Here is a 21,912-nt window from a genome sequence, read left to right as displayed (position 1 = left end):
CTAGAAAAGTATATTATCTAAATAATTTTAAAATAAAAATGAAGTTATATATTTTAAAGAAGATAAATATACAAAATGTCACCATTTAAAAAAATATATACGAAAGTAAGTTTCGTAGCTTAACTTATATAGAATATACTTCCGTCATCTTACCACAGAAAACAACCCACTCAAAAAATATGTCAAAAGCAGGCGATTCAAACAATACTAGCCAAAGTTATAAATTGGTTGTAGTAGGTGGAGGTGGTGTTGGGAAAAGTGCCTTAACAATACAATTTATACAGGTGATTATGGCAGTATAATTTTAGCACAAGATCAGTGCAACCATTTGTAAACATTGAAACCACCTTACCAATTTATGCAATGTATGTTACACATAGTATATCAATTTTTACATATATCCAATTATATTATTCAGTTGGTTGTTGGAACAATTATGAATATGAATAGCTAAACATGCTAAAGCCGTAAAGGTAGACGCTAATCTTCAATGCATGTAGTCATTGGGACCTTTCAGAAAACTCATTACTTGAAAGGTATCTAAGCCAGGGGGGGGGGGGGGGAGGGGTCAGTGAAAAAACTATGTGAATTCAGTTTTTTATCCTACATTGAACTTTTTGTACAAACAATATTCAAATGAATCCATCCATAAATGAGCAGACCACATACTTTTGCACATACATTTTTGTAGTAAGCTATCAGTATCAAAGGACCTAAGATGATGAATGAAAAAAAAAAATCAAACGAGAATACTAACAGCCTGATCTTTGTACAAAACAATGCATGTAAAGCAAATATGATATACAGCAACCACTGAATTGCAGGCCCCTAATATGGGCCAGGCCCATACAGAATGTTACTGGTTAACCTTGGAAAGTGGTGTTACTGTACAACTTAAAAGAACTCACTAAGTCACTTATAAAAAAGTTGAGATTGGCTTTACCAAGGACGTATAACTAACATACGTCCTTGGCTTTACTCATCAGATTGATACAAAGCACATAAAAACATAACACAAAAGAGACAACAAACAGATCTTAGAGAACTCACAATAACCTGTAAGCTTGTTTCAAGGTAAAAAAAAAATATGATAAAAAAAAATCATGTGTCTAAGACTTATATATATCAATCAGTACACATCCAACATCCAATGAAATTAGTTAAAAACATCATTATTTAACAAATGAAAAACATCACCATATGCATGATATGCAATACAAAAAATATAGGTATTAACCAATTTTATTAACCAACTAAGTACATTATTGCCAAAAATGACTGGTTATTAAAAATAACATATTTTCTGTAATGGCCCTGTTTTTCTGTATTGGCCCTGTTTTTTTCTGTAATGGCCCTGTTTTTCTGTAATGACCCTGTTTTTCTGTAATGGTCCTGTTATTTCTGTAATGGCCCTGTTATTTCTGTAATGGCCCTGTTATTTCTGTAATGGCCCTGTATTAATGCCTAGCTTGTCTGTATTAAGTTAGTTTTTTTTTATAAAGTTAATAAAATTAAGCTGTAAAGAGAATAATACCTTTTTGTATATTATTTAATTTAGTAACCAGCAACAAACATTAAAGAACCACATTAAGGGACAGGGGTTAAAAAATCCACTAGCCCGACGCCCGGGACTACAGCATTTGGACCTCGGGCAACCAAAACTTGTAACCCAATATGCCCGACGGACTAGTAACAAAACATTCTTGGCGTTTTCAAAATAGAAAAAGGAAATTCCCCTCATCACCATTCTATCTTAGCCAATCAGATTCGACTACGTCATCCGGGATTCCCAGAGTTTGAACTGAATTTTGTAAAAGTTTTAAAATAGAACAAATATCTAGGTGTGGATCCCGTACTTTCAATAGCGATTTGTCATTACAGGGGGTATTGTACACTGCTTATGCAACCGGGGAAATATAATGTAACCTGATTAATAATTCATTGCAATTTTATGAGAATCCCTTTTGACAGTAATTTAAAAATCTGACTTTTGTCAGATATAAATTTGTAACATGTGCACATGTTATGGACGCCATTTTGTTTTTATTTGCTAACTGAAGAAGCCTCCAGAACCATTACCTAAACATTTAAAGTCTTCAGAAAACCCAAACTTGATGCAATGATATTTCATCAATCATGATTATCTTCATTGATATTCAAATGGATTCGATTTTAAAGTAATAAAATTTATAACAAAAACAATTTCAGTTTAGAGACTGTTCAGTTTGTAGTCAATTTATAGCCTACAATTAGCCTACCTGTGATAAATGTAAATATATGGATATTACCGTACTTCCTTTATAAAACAATTATAAAAGACACAAACTATGAATGGTGATATTTAATCACTTGAGGTCATTTGATTTATTTTAATAAAGAGAATTTTAAAACTGAAAACAAATATGAGCATTTCACATAACCAGCTGATAATTCTTTTACACAAACGTGATGATGTATTTGATCAAAATCCCTCCAATCCTTTTATATACCCATATACTAATGCAGTGGTCAAGAGTTGTACCATATCAGGATTTGGTCAACTCTTTATTACAAAATAGTCAAGGAATATTCAATTATCATGATCAACGAACTGAATATATCTGCTCATATGAATGGAATATTTTTTTGCTGACATAAGTTTTTGGTATCCAATTTGCTAAAATCTACTGTACAACGGATAAAAGTTGTAAAGTTTATAAAATCCATTGTATTTTGCAGCAAACTCTGAGTTTGTAAGGCAAACTCGGGCTAGCAAGCCAGTTTTGATGGGCTAGTAGTTCTTCCAACAGGGCTAGTAAAATCCTGCTACATGTACCAATTAGCCCTGGGCTAGTGAGCTATAACAAAATTTCTTAACCCCTGAGGGATCACTGTTCATCCTGTTTTTCAACACATAGCTTCTTTCAACTTAATATCTTGGATATTTGGTATATTTAAAGCTTGATCATGGTGAAGTACAAATTATTATTTTTCAAACTAAACTGTCATTAAAAGAGTAAGAGAATACATCAAGTTGGCAGCAACACATACACTTTTTTCAGTTGGTTAATAAATGTATTAAGAAATGGGTGTTTTTATAATGGCTCTGTTATATGTCCTTGGTCAGTAATAATGGCCTCGGATGTCTGTAATGGCCCTCGGCATTGCCTCGGGCCATTACAGACTTCCTCGACCATTATTACAGACCTTGGACATATAACAGGGCCATTATAAAAATACCCATTCATTAATACTATAGTAAAAAAGTCTATATCAATCATGTTATGTATCCGCTTTCTCTCGTACTTAACAATGAAAAAAGGGATTATCATTCTCTTACATATACTAAGTTTCAGTCTGTCATATGCCCTTGACTTATTTTCCAGTGACTGCTTGAAAAAAAAAGTTTTTTTTTGTAATATGAATTTCTCACTTATAAGGATAACAATATTTGGTATATATAGGTTTATTGCAACATCTACAATGTCTTTCAGACAGGATTCATCTGACCTTGACCTCATTTCACATGATAGATCAGTGATCAAGATTAAAGTTACATTATTAGCTCTGTTTCTCAAATCATGCAAATACTTTAAGCCGTATGAAATGACTGTAATGGGTACATGCTGACCTGGTAGGTTTTATCTGACCTTGACCTCATTTTCATGGTTCATTGGTCAATGTTAGGGTTTGTTTTGGTCTGTTTTTCAAGTACTATAAGCAATAGGTCAACTATATTTGGTCTTTGAAATGATTGTTTTTTTACATCAGTACAAAAAAGAAAGTTGTTAATATTTATTAACAGACAGCTGATTCCAGAATAAGTGTTGTAAAAATTTTAATATTATGTTCGCGAATGAAAGAAGTTTCTGTATTTTATTCATCATGTTTTATAAAATGTATCATCTTTAGTTCAAATGTTTTACTTGCAACTAAGGACCTTCAACATCAAAATAGCCAGGCCAGAAACCATTGTCCAAATACACAGAAGTAAGCAACTTTAGGTTACCATACAGGTCTTTAACAATAACATGAATAAGAAAAAACCCTAGTGCAGAACTAGCTATCAGTGGCGGATCCAGAAATTTTCATAAGTAGGGGCCCGTTGACTGTCTAAGAGGGGCCTGCTCCAGTCATGCTTCAGTGATTCCCTATATAAGCAACAAAATTTTTCCGAGAAAAGGGGGGGCCCGGGCCCCCCTGGCCCCCCTCCTAAATCCACCTCTAGCTATAAAAGGCCACAGAATGGCAAATGCAAAAAAAAATGTAACTGCTAGATTTAAATACAAAACAATAATCAAATATAAATATGATATACAGCGATAAATGACTGAATTACATGCTCCTAAAGTTTAAGTAGGACTTCAATCCAATCTTGGACTGTGGCTTTATAGGCTACTACATACAGCTACTCCCTTGAATAGGGCTTGAAATACTTTATCGATTTGCAATGATGTGAGTCACCATGAGAAAATAATTGTTAATATTTCTGTGTTAACTTAAGAACATTAACAAGTTTAATTTGGGAGCAAGTAAAGTGGTAATCTTCAAATTATGATGAAAATTTTAATGGGCAGTACATTATTTAAATAAGTTTTGAAAAAATTTGATATACATGTATATTTTTATGTCATTGACTCATTGTCTAAAGTAGGTAATATGAAAATTGTTTATTTACACACAACTTCTGGGAAAACATCGCAGCTCACTACTGCTTTTCATCATAACATTTTTTTTTAATATACAGGAATATAATATAATAAAATTGATAACGCATTGAAAAATATATAGAATGTAAAAATATTTAAGAATAGTAGTGATTTCACCAGTTGGAAATGCTTTTAATCAAAACAATTTATTTCTAACATACAGGTATACAATGCATTAACAAATATATATATCGAATGAAAAAATATCTAAGAAAAGTGGTAATTTCACCAGCTGGAAAGTCTCCCTAAAAATAAATTTTGACTGTGGCCAATTTTTACATAAATATTTAAAGTTTATATATACCTCCTATTTAAATGTTAGTACAAATATACTTGGAAAGTCATGAAAGTGTCCCTAAAAATAAATTTTGACTGTAGCCAATTTTTATATAAATATTTAAATATCATATGCTTTCTAATGAAACCACTTAGTTCTGATTGAAAAATGGATCTGAACAATATATCGAATAAAAAAATGTTTAAGAAAAGTGGTGATTTCACCAGCTGAAAAGTCTCACTATAAATAAATTTTGACTGTAGCCAATTTTGATATAAATATTTAAAGCTTATCATACGCCTCCTAATGAAACCACTTAGTTTTGATTGAAAATGGATCTGTTTCAATAGTGTTAAGTTAAATAGTCTGCTTCCTGGCCCTTATTAACCACAGAAATGATATTCTTAAGAGTGTGATACATAAGTAGATAGGGTCGTAGTACAAACAACTTCCTTGTGACATAAATGACATAACATTGTAGGGAGGATAACAGGAAAGTCATTTAAATTTTTGTGAAGAATTTAAATTAAAATTAAAATTGAAACTAAAAGTTTTGAATTCCTTGGCCACCTGTATGTTTTATTAAAAATTATCAGTTTAATAATTTCTTTATTAATGAGTACTGTTTTTTTTTTTATTTGATTGAATACATGTAATGGGACTTGAATCAGTGCTGAAAATTTTCAGCTTTATTAATACTAATTCTAGAAATTTCTAAAAATAGAAATATTGCAATTTGGCTTGGGATGACATGGGATTCAACAAATTGCATAAACTTTTTTTTAATTTTTTTTTTTTTTTTATGAGGGTCTAAACTTTGTCCTCTATTTCTTTTTGATGAAATTCAAAGGATTGAGTGTTAAGCAGGCTGGAAGTGTTATGAATTTTAGTACAATTTGCATCTTAGTAGAGCTGAAGTTGAAACCGAAAGTTTACAACTACGTTTTAGGTTTCCTGGTCTATTAATTCATGGACAGACTGTCTTTTTTCCCTAGTTATAAAGGCCTATTAAGAAATAAAGAATGTGCATGTTTATGCATGTTGGTCTATAAATAACTTTGATCAATATTTTGTACAAAATGATCTTGAATGTGACTTTACTAGGTCTTAATATTATAATATAAAAAAGAAGATGTTGTATGATTGCCAATGAAACAACTCTCCACAAGAGACCAAAATGTCACAGAAATTAACAACTATAGGTCACTGTACGGCTTTCAACAAAGCCCATACCGCATAGTCAGCTATAAAATGTCCCGAAATGGCAATGTAAAACAATTCAAACAAGAAAACTTATGGCCTTATTTATTTACAAATATGTAACACATAAACAAACGACAACCACTGAATTACAGGCTCCTGACTTGGGACAGGCACATACATGAATACTGTGGCAGGGTTAAACATGTTAGTATGAATCTATTATTCCATTAATTTATTGAAAAATGATTAATAATGCATGGTAAAAAATTTCGAAAATATTTGACTATTAAAAAATAAAGACAGGTCTATCTCAAATTAAAACATATATGGTGCTTTGCAATACATGTACTTTGAAATCTTTGAAAACTGCCCTGTTAACTGACATTAATCCTTTTGATTGGTGGAATGTTATAGAACTTGAGTTTGTGAATAAATTATTTTCCATTCCAGGTCCCAACTACCTGAAATCATGCATTCAAGACCATTTCATAGAAATCTTTATCATTTATATTTATATTGTATGTATCATTCAGCAATACTTGGGTCACTTTGACCTACATTTCATGAGTTAATGGCTTTTATTAAGTTGTACATTCATTACGGTAAATACTTTTTTATTGAAGATTGAAAAAAATACCATTGTTATATTTTCATAGTTTTCCCTTCATTTTTTAGGCCTATCTCGGTCAAATAATCACTATATAAATGGCCAAGCAATCTCAAAATCAAATGGCCCACGAAGAGGCTGATTTGTTGTAGAGCTCGACATAGGGATAGTGACCCCGTGGCTACGGCGTAAGCTAACTTCTTAAAAGCTTTATATTTTAGAAGGTGGAAGATCTGGATGCATCATATTTTGTATATGGATGCTTCATGTTGCGAAGTTTCCACCAGTCACATGTCCAATATCCTTGACCTCATTTTCATGGTTCAGTGGCTACTTGAAAAAAAAGTTTAAATTTTTTATAATGTTTTATTCTCTCTTATTACAATACATGTATAAGTAATAGGATAACTATATTTGGTATGTGCATACCTTGCAAGGTCCTCATGCCTGTCAGACAGTTTTCACTTGACCTCAACCTCATTTCATGGATCAGTGAACAAGGTTAAGTTTTGGTGGTCAAGTCCATATCTCAGATACTATAAGCAATAGGTCTAGTATATTTGGTGTATGGAAGGAATGTAAGGTGTACATGTCCAACTGGCAGGTGGCATCTTACCTTGACCTAATTTTCATTGTTCAGTGGTTATAGTTAAGTTTTTGAGTTTTGATCTTTTTTAGCTCACCTGGCCCGAAGGGCCAAGTGAGCTTTTCCCATCACTTTGCGTCCGTTGTCTGTCATCCGTCGTCCGGCGTCGTTAACTTTTACAAAAATCTTCTCCTCTGAAACTACTGGGCCAAATTGAACCAAACTTGGCCACAATCATCATTGGGGTATCTAGTTTAAAAAATGTGTGGCGTGACCCGGTCAATCAACCAAGATGGCCACCACGGCTAAAAATAGAACATAGGGGTAAAATGCAGTTTTTGGCTTATAACTCAAAAACCAAAGCATTTAAAGGAAATCTGACATGGGGGTAAATATGTTTATCAGGTCAAGATCTATCTGCCCTGAAATTTTCAGATAAATCGGTCAACCTGTTGTTGGGTTGCTGCCCCTGAATTGGTAATTTTGAGGAAATTTTGCCGTTTTTGGTTATTATCTTGAATATTATTATAGATAGAGATAAACTGTAAACAGCAATAATGTTCAGCGAAGTTAGATTTACAAATAAGTCAACATGACCAAAATGGTCAGTTGACCCCTTAAGGAGTTATTGCCCTTTATAGTCAATTTTTAACCATTTTTAGCTCACCTGGCCCGAAGGGCCAAGTGAGCTTTTCCCATCACTTGGCGTCCGTCGTCCGTCGTCCGTCGTCGTCCTGCGTCCGTCGTCCGGCGTTAACTTTTACAAAAATCTTCTCCTCTGAAACTACTGGGCCAAATTTAACTAAACTTGACCACAATCATCATTGGGGTATCTAGTTTAAAAAATGTGTCCGGTGACCCGGTCAACCATCCAAGATGGCCGCCATGGCTAAAAATAGAACATAGGGGTAAAATGCGGTTTTTGGCTTATAACTCAAAAACCAAAGCATTTAGAGCAAATCTGACGTGGGGTTAAATTGTTCATCAGGTCAAGATCTATCTGCTCTTAAATTTTCAGATGAATTAGACAACCCGTTGTTGGGTTGCTGTCTCTGAATTGGTAATTTTAAGGAAATTTTACTGTTTTTGGTTATTATCTTGAATATTATTATAGATAGAGATAAACTGTAAACAGCAATAATGTTCAGCAAAGTAAGATCTACAAATAAGTCAACATGACCAAAATGGTCAGTTGACCCCTTTAGGAGTTATTGCCCTTTATAGTCAATTTTTAACCATTTTTCGTAAATCTTAGTAATCTTTTACAAAAATCTTCTCCTCTGAAACTACTGGGCCAAATTAATCCAAACTTGGCAACAATCATCATTGGGGTATCTAGTTTAAAAAATGTGTCCGGTGACCCGGTCAACCAACCAAGATGGAACCAAGATGGCTGCCATGGCTAATAATAGAACATAGGGGTAATATGCAGTTTTTGGCTTATAACTCTAAAACCAAAGCATTTAGAGCAAGTCTGACACGGGGTAAAATTGTTCATAAGGTGAAGAACTATCTACCCTGAAAATTTCAGATAAATCGGACAACCCGTTGTTGGGTTACTGCCCCTGAATTGGTAATTTTAAGGAAATTTTGCTGTTTTTGTTTATTATCTTGAATATTATTATAGATAGAGATAAACTGTAAACAGCAATAATGTTCAGAAAAGTAAGATCTACAAATAAGTCAACATGACCAAAATGGTCAGTTGACCACTTTAGGAGTTATTGCCCTTTATAGTTAATTTTTAACCATTTTTCGTAAATCTTAGTAATCTTTTAGAAAAATCTTCTCCTCTGAAACTACTGGGCCAAATTTAACCAAACTTAGCCATAATCATCATTGGTGTATCTAGTTAAAAATGGTGTCCTGTAACTTGGCCAACAAACCAAGATGGCCACCATGGCTAAAAATAAAACATGGGGGTAAAATGCAGTTTTTGGCTTATAACTCAAAAACCAAAGCATTAAGAGCAAATCTGACAGGAAGTAAAATTGTTGATCAGGTCATGATCTATCTGCCCTGGAATTTTCAGAAGAATTGGTTAATCGGTTGTTAGGTTGCTGCCCCTGAATTGGTAATTTTAAGGAAATTTTGCTGTTTTTGTTTATTATCTTGAATATTATTATAGATAGAGATAAACTGTTAACAGCAATAATGTTCAGAAAAGTAAGATCTACAAATAAGTCAACATGACCAAAATGGTCAGTTGACCACTTTAGGAGTTATTGCCCTTTATAGTTAATTTTTAACCATTTTTCGTAAATCTTAGTAATCTTTTAGAAAAATCTTCTCCTCTGAAACTACTGGGCCAAATTTAACCAAAGTTAGCCATAATCATCATTGGTGTATCTAGTTAAAAATGGTGTCCTGTAACTCGGCCAACAAACCAAGATGGCCACCATGGCTAAAAATAGAACATGGGGGTAAAATGCAGTTTTTGGCTTATAACTCAAAAACCAAAGCATTAAGAGCAAATCTGACAGGAAGTAAAATTGTTGATCAGGTCACGATCTATCTGCCCTGGAATTTTCAGATGAATCGGTTAATCGGTTGTTAGGTTGCTGCCCCTGAATTGGTAATTTTGAGGAAATTTTGCTGTTTTTTTGTTATTATCTTGAATATTATTATAGATAGAGATAAACTGTAAACAGCAATAATGTACAGCAAAGTAAGAACTAAAAATAAGTCAGTATGACCAAAATAGTCAATTGACCCCCTAAGGAGTTATTGCCGTTCTTAGTCAATTTTTAACAATTTTCTTAAAATTTGAAGATTTTCAATAACATTTTACACAGAAAGTATAATTATAGATAGAGATAATTGTAAGCAGCAAGAATGTTTAGTAAAGCAAGATCTACAAACACATCACCATCACCAAAACACAATTTTGTCATGAATCCATCTGTGTCCATTGTTTAATATTCACATAGACCAAGGTGAGCGACACAGGCTCTTTAGAGCCTCTAGTTCATAAATCTAAGTAATCTTTTACAAAAATCTTCTCCTCTAAAACTAATTGGCCAAATTAATCCAAAGTTGGCCACAATCATCTTTGGGGTATCTAGTTTAAAAAATGTGTGGCGTGACCTGTTCAACCAACCAAGATGGCCGCCACGGCTAAAAATAGAACATAAGGGTAAAATGCAGTTTTTGGCTTATAACTCAAAAACCAAAACATTTAGAGCAAATCTGACATGGAGTAAAAATGTTAATCAGGTCAAGATCTATCTGCCCTGAAATTTTCAGATGAATCGGTCAACCTGTTGTTGGGTTGCTGCCCCTGAATTGGTAATTTTGAGGAAATTTTGCTGTTTTTGGTTATTATCTTGAATATTATTATAGATAGAGATAAACTGTAAACAGCAATAATGTTCATCAAAGTAAGATTTACAAATAAGTCAACATAACCGAAATGGTCAGTTGACCCCTTTAGGAGTTATTGCCCTTTATAGTCAATTTTTAACCATTTTTCGTAAATCTTAGTTATCTTTTACAAAAATCTTCTCCTCTGAAACTACTGGGCCAAATTAATTCAAACTTGGCCACAATCATCTTTGAGGTACCTTGTTTGAAAAATGTGTCCGATGACCTGGCCATCCAATCAAGATGGCCACCACGGCTAAAAATAGAACAGAGGTAAAATGTTGTTTTTTGCTTATAACTCTGAAACCAAATCATTTAGAGGAAATCTGACAAGGAGTTAAATTGTTAATCAAGTCAATATATATCTGCCCTGAAATATTCAAATGAATTGGACAACCGGTTGTTGGGTTGCTGCCCTCCAATTGGTAATTTTTAAAGAAATTTTGCTGTTTTGGGTTATTATCTTGAATACTATTATAGATAGCGATAAACTGTAAACAGCGATAATGTTCATCAAAGTAAGATCTACAAATAAGTCCACATGACCTAAATGGTCAATTGACCCCTTAAGGAGTTAATGCCCTTTATAGTCAATTTTTAACAATTTTCATTAATTTGGTAAATTTATGTAAATTTTTACCAAATATTTTTCTCTGTTACTAATGGGCAAATAAAATTGAGAAAGGAAATGGTGAATATGTCAAAGCGACAACCACCCGACCATAGAGCAAACAACAGCCGAAGGCAACCAATGGGTCTTCAATGTAGCGAGAGTTCCCGCACCCGTAGGTGTCCTTCAACTGGCCCCTAAAATATGCATAATAGTACAGTGATAAAGTTCATTATAGATATAATTGTAAGAAGCAAGAATGTTCAGTAAAGTAAGAATTTCAAACACATCACCATCACCAAAATACAATTTTGTCATGAATCCATTTGTGTCCTTTGTTTAATATGCACATAGCCCAAGGTGAGTGACACAGGCTCTTTAGAGCCTCTAGTTTCTAATACTACATGCAATAGGTCAACTATATTTGGTGTATGGAAATCTATTATGACCTATATGTCAGCCACGCAGGTTTTATTTGACCTTGACCTCATTTTCATGGTTCATTGCTAAGTTTTTGTGTTTTGGTCAGTTGTTCTTAAACTATAAGCAATAGGTCAACTTTATTTGTTGTATGGAAGAATTGTTAGTTGTACATGCCAGCCTGACATGGTTCAACTGACCTTGACCTCATTTTCATGGTTCATTGATCAATGTTTAGTTTTTTGGGTTAATGTTAAGTTTATGTGACAGTTGTATTGAAGCTTTATATAGGACTATCAACATAATATGATTAGTAAAGAAGGCGAGACATTTCAGCGTGTGCACTCTTGTTAGTACATGTACAATATAAGCATGATAAGCTGTTAAGCTGGGGTCACACATTCACGATTTTTACTGCCGTCCTTGACAGGACCATTCCCGATTAAAATTTGTCAAAAGTCTGATCAAGATCGTGTGAATCGTGGATGGAAATTCGATTTGTATCTTTCGCCAGGTAAAATTCGACTGAGTCTTTCACCACTGCGTCCCGATTCTACCGAATGTAATCCGACAGAGATCAGATAGTGACAAGACAGTGAACCGATGTTGACGGAAGTTATCCGTTCGAAAACTGTCGGCATAATCGGGATGATCGGGTACTGTAGGAACGTAATCCTATCACGGTCCGCTCTATCGCATTGCAAACGGCTTTGTCTGGTCTCAGTCGTATTGTATTCTGTTATTGTCGGGACTTCTCCAGATCATTCCCGTTCCAAAGGACACCGTCCCGAATACACAGAACATTGTTAGGAATTCGATCCGATACAGCAGAATCTGTCACGACATAGGCACGATTTTAATCCGACTAAAAAAAAATCGGCTGAGTTTCCCCGAATGTTACGGGACGCACCTAACTGTCTGGGTGCTTTGCCGAACTATTCAGACCCTTCCCGACCAGTAAGAATCTGTTACGAACTAAAATGACTGCGTTCAGACAATAATAGGACATTCCAGATAACTGAGGATACTAATCCGACTTTTTCACTTTTCGTGTCGTATCGCTGTCTGATCTCAAACGGGAGCAATAATCGGCAATGTGTGAACCCCGCATTAAACAACATTTAGCTAGTTCCTGCCCAATAACAAAGATTTTTGTCCAAAACTATTCCACACAAACTTAGGTAATAATTCAGTGATATTTTATTAGTTACAACTATTGTATAAGTAACTGCTTCCACAAAAAAATACCCGACCACCATTATATACATGTTTAACCAGGAGTGCTGAAAGTGACATTAAGCATGAACAATCAATGAATGAATGATTGAATGAATTTTATTTCTCATAAACTACAAATTACATAGTTACAGAGAATATATAAACAATTACATTAAATATTGAAGCACATGTGAACAATACAAACATAAACATTAAATACAAATGTTGTCAATCATGTTTAGGCAAATCATCATCATCATTTTTCTAATAAAATAGTACATTTTCTCCTGAATCTTTGTATTCAAGATGAATTCTCAAAATTTGTTCAGCTATTTTTATGCCCCATTTATGGTCTGTGCGTCTGTTCATTTGTCCTTCCGTCTTTTCATCTGTTTGTCCATCTGTCCTGCCTCAGGTTTAAAGTTTCTGGTCGAGGTAGTTTTTGATGAAGTTGAAGTCCAATCAACTTGAAACTTAGTACACATGTTCCCTATGATATGATCTTTCTAATTTTATTGCCAAATTAGAGTTTTTACCCCATTTTCACGGTCCACTGAACATAAAAAATGATAGTGCAGATGGGGCATCCTTGTACTAGGGACACATTCTTGTTACTCATAACATAGAGTTTTTTTTCCAGATCTGATGTATACACAAGACAGCTATTGTAATTTATAATCAAGAATGTTTTATTGTTTTATATTTCAGTCATACTTTGTAACAGATTATGATCCAACAATAGAAGACTCATATACCAAACAATGTGTTATAGATTCTGTTGTTGCCAGATTAGACAGTAAGTTGTCTCCCTTACTTAAAAACCAATGCATATCCCACTCTAAAAGTTGAGGCTATTTTTCAATTACAGCTGAGTTCATTGAGTGTGTAGCTAAAGGTAATATCTCTGCACAGATAACCAATCTATCTGTCTGTTGGACTATGCTACTTGGAAAGGAGAGTAGTATAACTTACCTAATAATGACTTTACACTTCAGCTAACAAGCAAGCTAACCAAAGTTGTTAACTTTGGCTACACACTCAGTGAAAATGGCTGTAATTTGTTCATCATCCATCTGTTGGATTATCACATGCACACTTTTCTGAATTATTTTTTCAGAAAGGATTACCGGTAAATAAATGACTTAAGGGTGTTTGTTACTTTGTTTTAAAATAAAAAGCTTCTTAAAAGACTATAATTTGATGGGATTGAAATAGTATTTTATAGAAAAGTAGAAAAGTTTTGAATGGGTTATATTTTTTGCTAATTTAGTGATAATGTAAAATGCACAAAAAATTATACTTTTTACTAATTAACAATTTTGATGCACTAATTTAACCTCTTTTCATAAAGTTTTATCATTTTGAAATAAAAAATTCCTCTGAAAATATCAATGTAATTTGTAAACAGAAATATAGCAACATCTGGTTAAGGATATTAAAATATTAATTCTTTTCTGAACACCTGCCTAAATTTTTCTTACTCAAAATTTTAAATTGGCTTTATTAATTAAAAAAAACTATGTCACAATTTAAATTCCTAAACTTCCTGTATAAAATACTTATTTCAAGGGTATGTGATATTTGTCACGTGTTAAACAATTAAAATACTTTACCTTACTTCCCAAAATCATTAAGTAAGTATTGTAAAAGAGGAAATGTTGAAGTCCTGGCCTGAGTAGTAAAGATGAATGGTGCCTGGGAAATGAATTGAGAATTGGAAATTTCTGATTTTTAGAAATTCAAGATTCTTGAAGTTTTGATTCTTGAGAAATATGCCATGGACCAAAAGTTATTGTATATGATGATCTCAATAGTTCAGGTGTTAGGTCAAGCGTTGTAGATTTTAAAATAGTGATATATCTAACCACTGGTATGACTCAATACCTGATACATGTACATGTAGAAGCACATATCATTAACCATATGACAAGTTTGAACTTGTCTTGATAGATTGAAAATAATTAAGGGAGCTAATTTGATTTTTATGTGGGGGGGGGGGGGGGGGCTAGGATGAAATTTGAAAAAAATAGACAGGACAGGAGTTCTGAGTAAAAAAAATGCAGGATGACAATTTATGTACAAAAAGTCAGGATAAACTAATAAAAAATAAGGCAGGACCGAATAGAGTGAAAAATAAAAAGGCAGGACAGAGATTTAAAAAAAAAAAAATGCAGGACAACATTTTTCATCCTAGCCCCCCATAACAATCAAATGGTAGCTCCCTGAAAATGTTTGAGACAAACATTGCATATTAGACTTGCCTAATGATGTCACGTAGAAAGAACTCATTTTTTGTAGTTCACTTGAAAAGAATGATTAAATTTCTTGCATATCTTCTAAAATCATTAGAGAACCAGATTCCACCATCAAATCTTGTGCTATACAAAATTTATCCACCCTTGACAGTTAAAATCTTAAACGCTCGTTATTTTGAAAATTTAACTTTCTTGAGTGGATAAATATATATTGTATCACACTCAATGCAGTGGTAAAATCTAGTACGGTATATATATATGTATCAGATATCAGGATGATAGCTCTTGTTATTGCGATTATCACCCTGTCGCATTATTCACAATTATTTCTGAATTTACCGTATTGCAAACCTCATAAGATTAAATTGTTGTATGTCTATGTAGTACTGTAAATTCAGATATTATTGAGGGTTTGGATGGGGTTAAATGATTAAAGAATAATGCCCTTAAAAAATGAAGATTAGAGAATAACGGGCAAAAAAAATGAAGATTAGAGAAAAAAGGGGTTAATTTTTTAATGATTAGAGAAAAAGGGGGTGAAAATTAAAAGTTTACAGAATAACAGACCCCCATCCAGACCCTCATTATTGCGATGTTTTTATAATTGCGAGAATGTGACAAGGTTATAATTACGATAATCACATTTTGAATTTTTTATATAAATTACCTTTAAACAGGATTTTTCTCAATACCGCAAAAATAAAAATCACATTTTAGTCTTAAATGAACAAATGGCAATAATAAGTGTATGCAATAATTTCTGAATTTACAGTATAAAATCCCACTATCGTTATTTTTACAGTTTTAGACACTGCAGGACAGGAAGAATTCAGTGCTATGAGAGAGCAGTACATGAGATCTGGGGAAGGTTTTTTGTTAGTATATTCTGTCACAGATAAAAGCAGGTAGGTAAAATATTCCAAGGCGTCGTTAAAATTGATCAAACCTAATGTTCTTGTTTCAAAAATTCAAAACGGGAACATATGACCTGCGTCGAATAGAAATTGACCGTATGCAAACGAAAATCAATACCTCTGTAAACCTTTTTTGGGTTGAAATAATTTCTACGGAAAGTCTGTAATTGTTCCAAAGGTAGGTTTTCATAAGAAGACAACCCTTTAAAATGGACCAAAATGGATCTTATGTATCTTAATTATTCCAAAATAGATCAAAGTCTTATACATGTATCTGCATACATGCACTTGCTTAAGGTCGACACAGCTCATATGTTACATTATTCTAGTAATAGACCATTAAGATGTTTCAGCCAGTGGCCTTCTTCAGTTTTTTTATTTTCCTCCTTATTTACATGGTAGACATTTTACTTTCAAAACCTAAAGTGTCAAATTTGTACCAGACTTTGTTCCAGTAGGTATGTATATAGCCCATGTGCTAGACAAAAGAATCTTTTTTGACTTATACAGACGTAATTTTTCAGATAATATAAAGCTCCTTAGTTAACTGAAAAAATAAACTTTCTTTGGTATTTTTCTGAAGGAATAATTGAATAAGCCCCCATTCTAGGAGAAAGATCTGTATTATTGCTTTGACCTTTATCTGTCCTTTCCTTGTTCCTTCCTTCTTTTCTTCCTTCCTTTCATCTTTCAGTCCATCATGTTCATGTAAACAAATATTTCAGCACATTTTCCCAGTACAACTGCACTAAATGTCTTATTAATGTTTGGTCAATAGCTTGATAGGGGGTCTCATTGGGGGGGTTCTGATCTTGCTTACTGTTTTGTCAGATTCCTGTATCCCACTTACACTGTATGTAAGTAATTCTCATTTTTTTGTAATTTTTCCGTTTTCACGACACAATAATTTGACTTTCACATGTCACACTTACAAAAAATCAGCAATCTGGCATCATGCTCAGACGCCAATGAGACCCACTTGATGGTGATGAGCTCAGAGTTGTGAGCTTTTTTCTGATCTGTCAGACACTGGTTCCCTGTTTGTCAATACAAATGTGGTATGCCTTACAGCCCAAAGTGGCAACCCTTTATTCTTGTTGTAGGTTAGGTCTATGAAAGTGCCACTTGTATGGAAACAAATTAGTACAAAATATAATGATATTACATTTGTTACCCTATAACCCTTATACATCATATAACTCTAATACATCACAAACATTTATTCAATCTTACAGACTTCTGGAAAATCTTTTAAAATCTGTTGGACATATGGACCACTAAGACCACACATCTGTTGGTCTCAGTAAATGTGGTGGTCCTGTATTTGCAGTAAAATTCTTGCAATCAATCATGTTCATAGATTTAGCTATGAGGGGTGTGGGTGTGGAGGGGTTCTGATCCCAAATTCCCGGGCTTAAAAACATGAAATCCTGAGGTCCTGAATTTAAAAAAATTTAAAAATCTTGACATCCCGAAATTTAAAAAAATTTAAATCTTGACATCCCAAATTTAAAGAAATTTAAATCCTGACATCCCGAATTTAAAGAAATTTAAATTCCGACATCCCGAATTTTGAAAAAGAATTCCTGTATCCCAAAATGATCAATCCTGAAATCCTTAGCTTAAAAAGAACCGATCTGGACGTCCCCAAAATAGGTCCTGCCCCTCCTCAGCTATATATAATAATGGCCTATTTGCAAAAGAGATTTTTTTTTAGTTGGATCTTTGAACCACCATGTGTACTTGCCTCAGAACTTGGTGGTCAGTGATGACAGGACTGTCAGTTGTTGAGAACACTGAATTATTTTGCTTTAATTGTTTATAATACCTACATAATATAATAATTTCATGGGTTTAATTTTTCAGTTTTAATGAAATTTATAAATTCCACAAGCAAATATTACGAGTGAAAGATCGAGAAGAATTCCCTATGATATTAGTAGCAAACAAAGCAGATCTAGAACATCAAAGAGTGGTGAGTATTCTGACAGATAGATTTGATTGATTGATTGTTGGTTGCTTTACGCCGCAAAAGCACAACAAGGCTATATTGCAGCGACAGATAGATTTGACTGGTATACAAGAGGTCAATGGGATTTTGTTTATAAATTTCTTTTACTTAGTTTATCAAATTGTTTAGCAGGTTTGACAATGAAAAATGGTTGAATTTCATACATTAATAATAAAATTGGTCTTTTTCTCTTTAGAATAAAATTTTACACCTAAAAAATAGACAAATGAAAATTTAGTTTATATGATAATGTTTACCACTAAAACAGTATTTTTTTCTCAATACATGAACAGTATTTTTTGTCACATTGCTTATTGTAAAAATTTCTCATAGGTCATTGGGTGATAAATTGAAAGCAAAAAAAATAAAATGGTTCTTTTTAGATATGAATACTTAGCATCAATTATTGAAGTTATGCTATGAAATTTTTCAATTTTGTCCAATCAGATTTTTTTATACATACAACTTATAACTCCTGTTAGTGCCATGTTTTGAATAGGGTGCAATTATACATACTGTTTGAAATTACTGCTTGTGTTGCAGGTAACAAAAGAGGAAGGTCAAGAATTATCAAGACAACTTAGAATAAATTATATAGAAGCTAGTGCTAAAATGAGACTCAATGTAGATCAGTCATTTTATGACTTAGTCAGAATTATAAGGTACGTTTTACTGAATAAAGAAAGCATTTTCATTAGCTGAGAGAACTTGAATTATAAGGTTAGTTTTGCTAAATAAAAAAAGCATTTTCATTGGCTAAAAAAAACTGATTTTTTTTTTTTTATTGTTTTCTGTCCGTAGACAGATTTATGTTTTCTTCTGCGTACACTAAAATTCAGCAAAGGAAAGGCCAATGAAAGAGCAGTGAAAGATACCAGAGTGACATCCAAACTCATAAGGCGAAAATAAACTGACAACATCAAGGCTAAAAAACGAAAAAAACAAACAGACAAATAATAGTACATAAAGACAACCAAAGATGGAGCAACATGTACCCCACCAAAAACTTGGGGTGATCTCAGATGCTTCAGTGGATAAGCAGATCCTGCTCCACACGTGGCACCTGTTGTGTTGCTTATGTTAGTAAAAACCCAGTTGTAAGTCTTACTAGGTATATGTTAACAGGTAAAGAATTTTAGTTACAACATTAGGTTTTTTAGTTTGAACTACAAATGTAATTTTAAAAGATCCAAGATATTTTGTATGGAGTTGCATTACTATCAGTTTGATGACTATTTTGAGGTCCTGCCCCCTCAGACATGTTTCAATGACTTTGAATTATTTAGCAATTTTCAATGTTAAGTTTTCTGCTTATTAAGTTAGTTTAATAGGATCAACAGCAAATCTGTGGGATGCTAAAATGGATATTTTTTGGGGTTATAATCAGTTTACTTTTCTTCATTTTTAAAAAATCTTAGAAAAGGGTTCAAAATCACAAAACCATGCCATGTTTCATGATATACTAGTGAAACAATTTCAAATACATTTGTTGCTGGTATATTTTCAGAAAATTTCAAGCAGAAGAAAGACCAGAAGAAAATTCTCGAAAAAACGGAAGTGGCAAACATCGGAAAAAATGCTCTATATTATGATGTACAAAAGACAAATTTACTGTGTAAATGTGATAAAAAATGAGATCACAAGCATAAAGAGAGACAACTTCTGGTGCCATGTATTTTCATTGTTAACATCTGAACAGCATCGTGTGTAAGAATCGCTCTTTTGCTTCAGTTAAGATGTTTGTGATCGCAGAATCTTTTCATCCTTCTTGTGTCTTCTGCCTTTGAGAAAGGAACTATTGGTGTAGTCTTGATGTTATCCATTCATATGTTGCATTTCATCTATGAGAAGAAAAACTGTTACTAATATACAGTGAAACCTGGCTAAACCGAACCTCTTCAGGACTTAAGATTTTGTTCCGTTTTAGCCGATGTTCGGTTTTATCAGGATCACAACACATACAATTTGATATGACAGTGCTTAAGAACATGTTTGGTTTATACAGGTTTTCGGTTTAACCAGGTTTCACTGTATATAGGGAATTGTGTATCCAGTGTAGATTTTATAAATTGATTGTGTTTTCCGGCATAGATTTTATATAGTGCTCAAATGTTAACCGTTTTGTTTTTAATGGACATTAACAATTATGTTGTAATGTTTTCTGTGACTATATACCCATTTAGTGTACAACTTCTAAGACTAGACCTTTGACCTTGTTTTGACATATATTCTATCATATTCTGTGGTAGGGTTTTAGTCGGATCATTTTCAAAGTGGTCATCATATGTAAAAAGTAATTTAAAACTATATGCATTTCCTTTGACTTCCAAAATTAATGAGTTGAATATAAATATGTAATCTTCGCCCATTTTACATTTTCTTTATAAACTACTAAAATCTTGAATTGAAAATTTAAAAAAAAAACAAAAAATTGCAGTTTATAAATTTTGAAAATGATTTTTTTTTACATTTTCATTTTGAATTTGAAGTCCCAACTTTAAGATTGTTTCCTTTATTTTTGCATTCCAATATAACTGACTTGTTTGTAAGCTTATTAAATTCTTGCATTAGTACTAATACGGCTTAAACCATTCACATATTAACCAAACTTCCTACAGGTGGTCATTTCTTTTATTATATATTTTTTTTTAATATACATGTATCTTGAACAGCTTGGATTTTAGCTGCTTTCCTGGTTCCTTGACTGAATATCTTGCATGATTTACACGTGGAAGTTTAGATTATTTAATTTCAACTAAGTATTGTACTTTAAAAAAAACAACATACAGACAAGACATATCTCTGTGTCAAAATTTTATTAAAAGATGCTTAATTAGTAATCTAAATACAATTGACCACTTGATGGAAAAGTGATTAACACATTAATGGTTTTTGCTGTGAAATAATTAACAGTATTATAATTTATAGATGTCTTTACCTCCTATATATATTTCTCTATGCTTTGTAACTAATTCATGGCCAGTTTCTGACTTTAATGTGCAATATCGGAGGTTTCTGATTTCTCAATACTATATTGTATTTTGAATTTATGGCTGAATGATTCCGGGGGGTTTCCCTACAATAGTGCTGAAAAATGACAAAGAGTAGGAAATGGATAGTTGAAAAAGATTTCAAAATTAAAAGTAAGAATGAAATTTCAGATTCAAAACGGGGCAGGGTAGTAATGGCTAAAATTATGAGGACTAGTGTGTACAGACAAACTTTGTGGAAAATTATTAGAATCATTGATGTTTTGATATTACATCTAATGGTTGTCATGGATAATTGATGCTTAGTCAGCACTTAAGGGAGATAAATCTTAGAAAATCAACAAAATATTTTAGAAAATTGTGGAAATAAATCATTTTATTAACATGGACTCAAATTAGGAAAGAGGTATATTTTGTTGAGGAATTGCTGTTTTCATTAATTGCTGCTAGGGAATTGTATTTTCACCTAAAAATTTGACTAAAATATGCTTAAAAGTATATTTTACACAATTTTTTAAGTTTCATTTTTGCTTGTGGTTGCTATCTTGCCGTCTGCCTTAAGTTAGTGTAAGTAGCAATTAAATCTGTCAAATGCTTTTTTAGCTCACCTGGCCCGAAGGGCCAAGTGAGCTTTTCTCATCACTTGGCGTCCGGCGTCCGTCGTCCGTCGTCGTCCGTCGTCCGTCGTCCGTCGTCCGTCGTCGTCCGTCGTCGTTAACTTTTACAAAAATCTTCTCCTCTGAAACTACTGGGCCAAATCAAACCAAACT

General features: G+C 33.0%; 1 protein-coding gene across 1 annotated transcript; it reads left to right on the top strand.

Moving 5' to 3' along the window:
• The first annotated feature begins 123 nt into the window (after positions 1–123).
• On the top strand, positions 124–21,295 carry LOC139492169 (ras-related protein R-Ras2-like). Its single transcript, XM_071280322.1, has 6 exons — positions 124–284; positions 13,681–13,768; positions 16,030–16,132; positions 18,008–18,116; positions 18,696–18,814; positions 19,660–21,295. The coding sequence occupies exons 1-6, from the start codon at positions 180–182 to the stop codon at positions 19,742–19,744; spliced, it is 609 nt and encodes a 202-aa protein (XP_071136423.1). The 5' UTR covers positions 124–179; the 3' UTR covers positions 19,745–21,295.
• The last annotated feature ends 617 nt before the right edge of the window (positions 21,296–21,912 follow it).

This window comes from Mytilus edulis, chromosome 10, assembly GCF_963676685.1.
Source record: "Mytilus edulis chromosome 10, xbMytEdul2.2, whole genome shotgun sequence".
Lineage (NCBI taxonomy): Eukaryota > Metazoa > Mollusca > Bivalvia > Mytilida > Mytilidae > Mytilus > Mytilus edulis.
The sequence above is the reverse complement of the archived record's forward strand: the minus strand, read 5'-3'. Positions and strand labels throughout refer to the sequence as shown.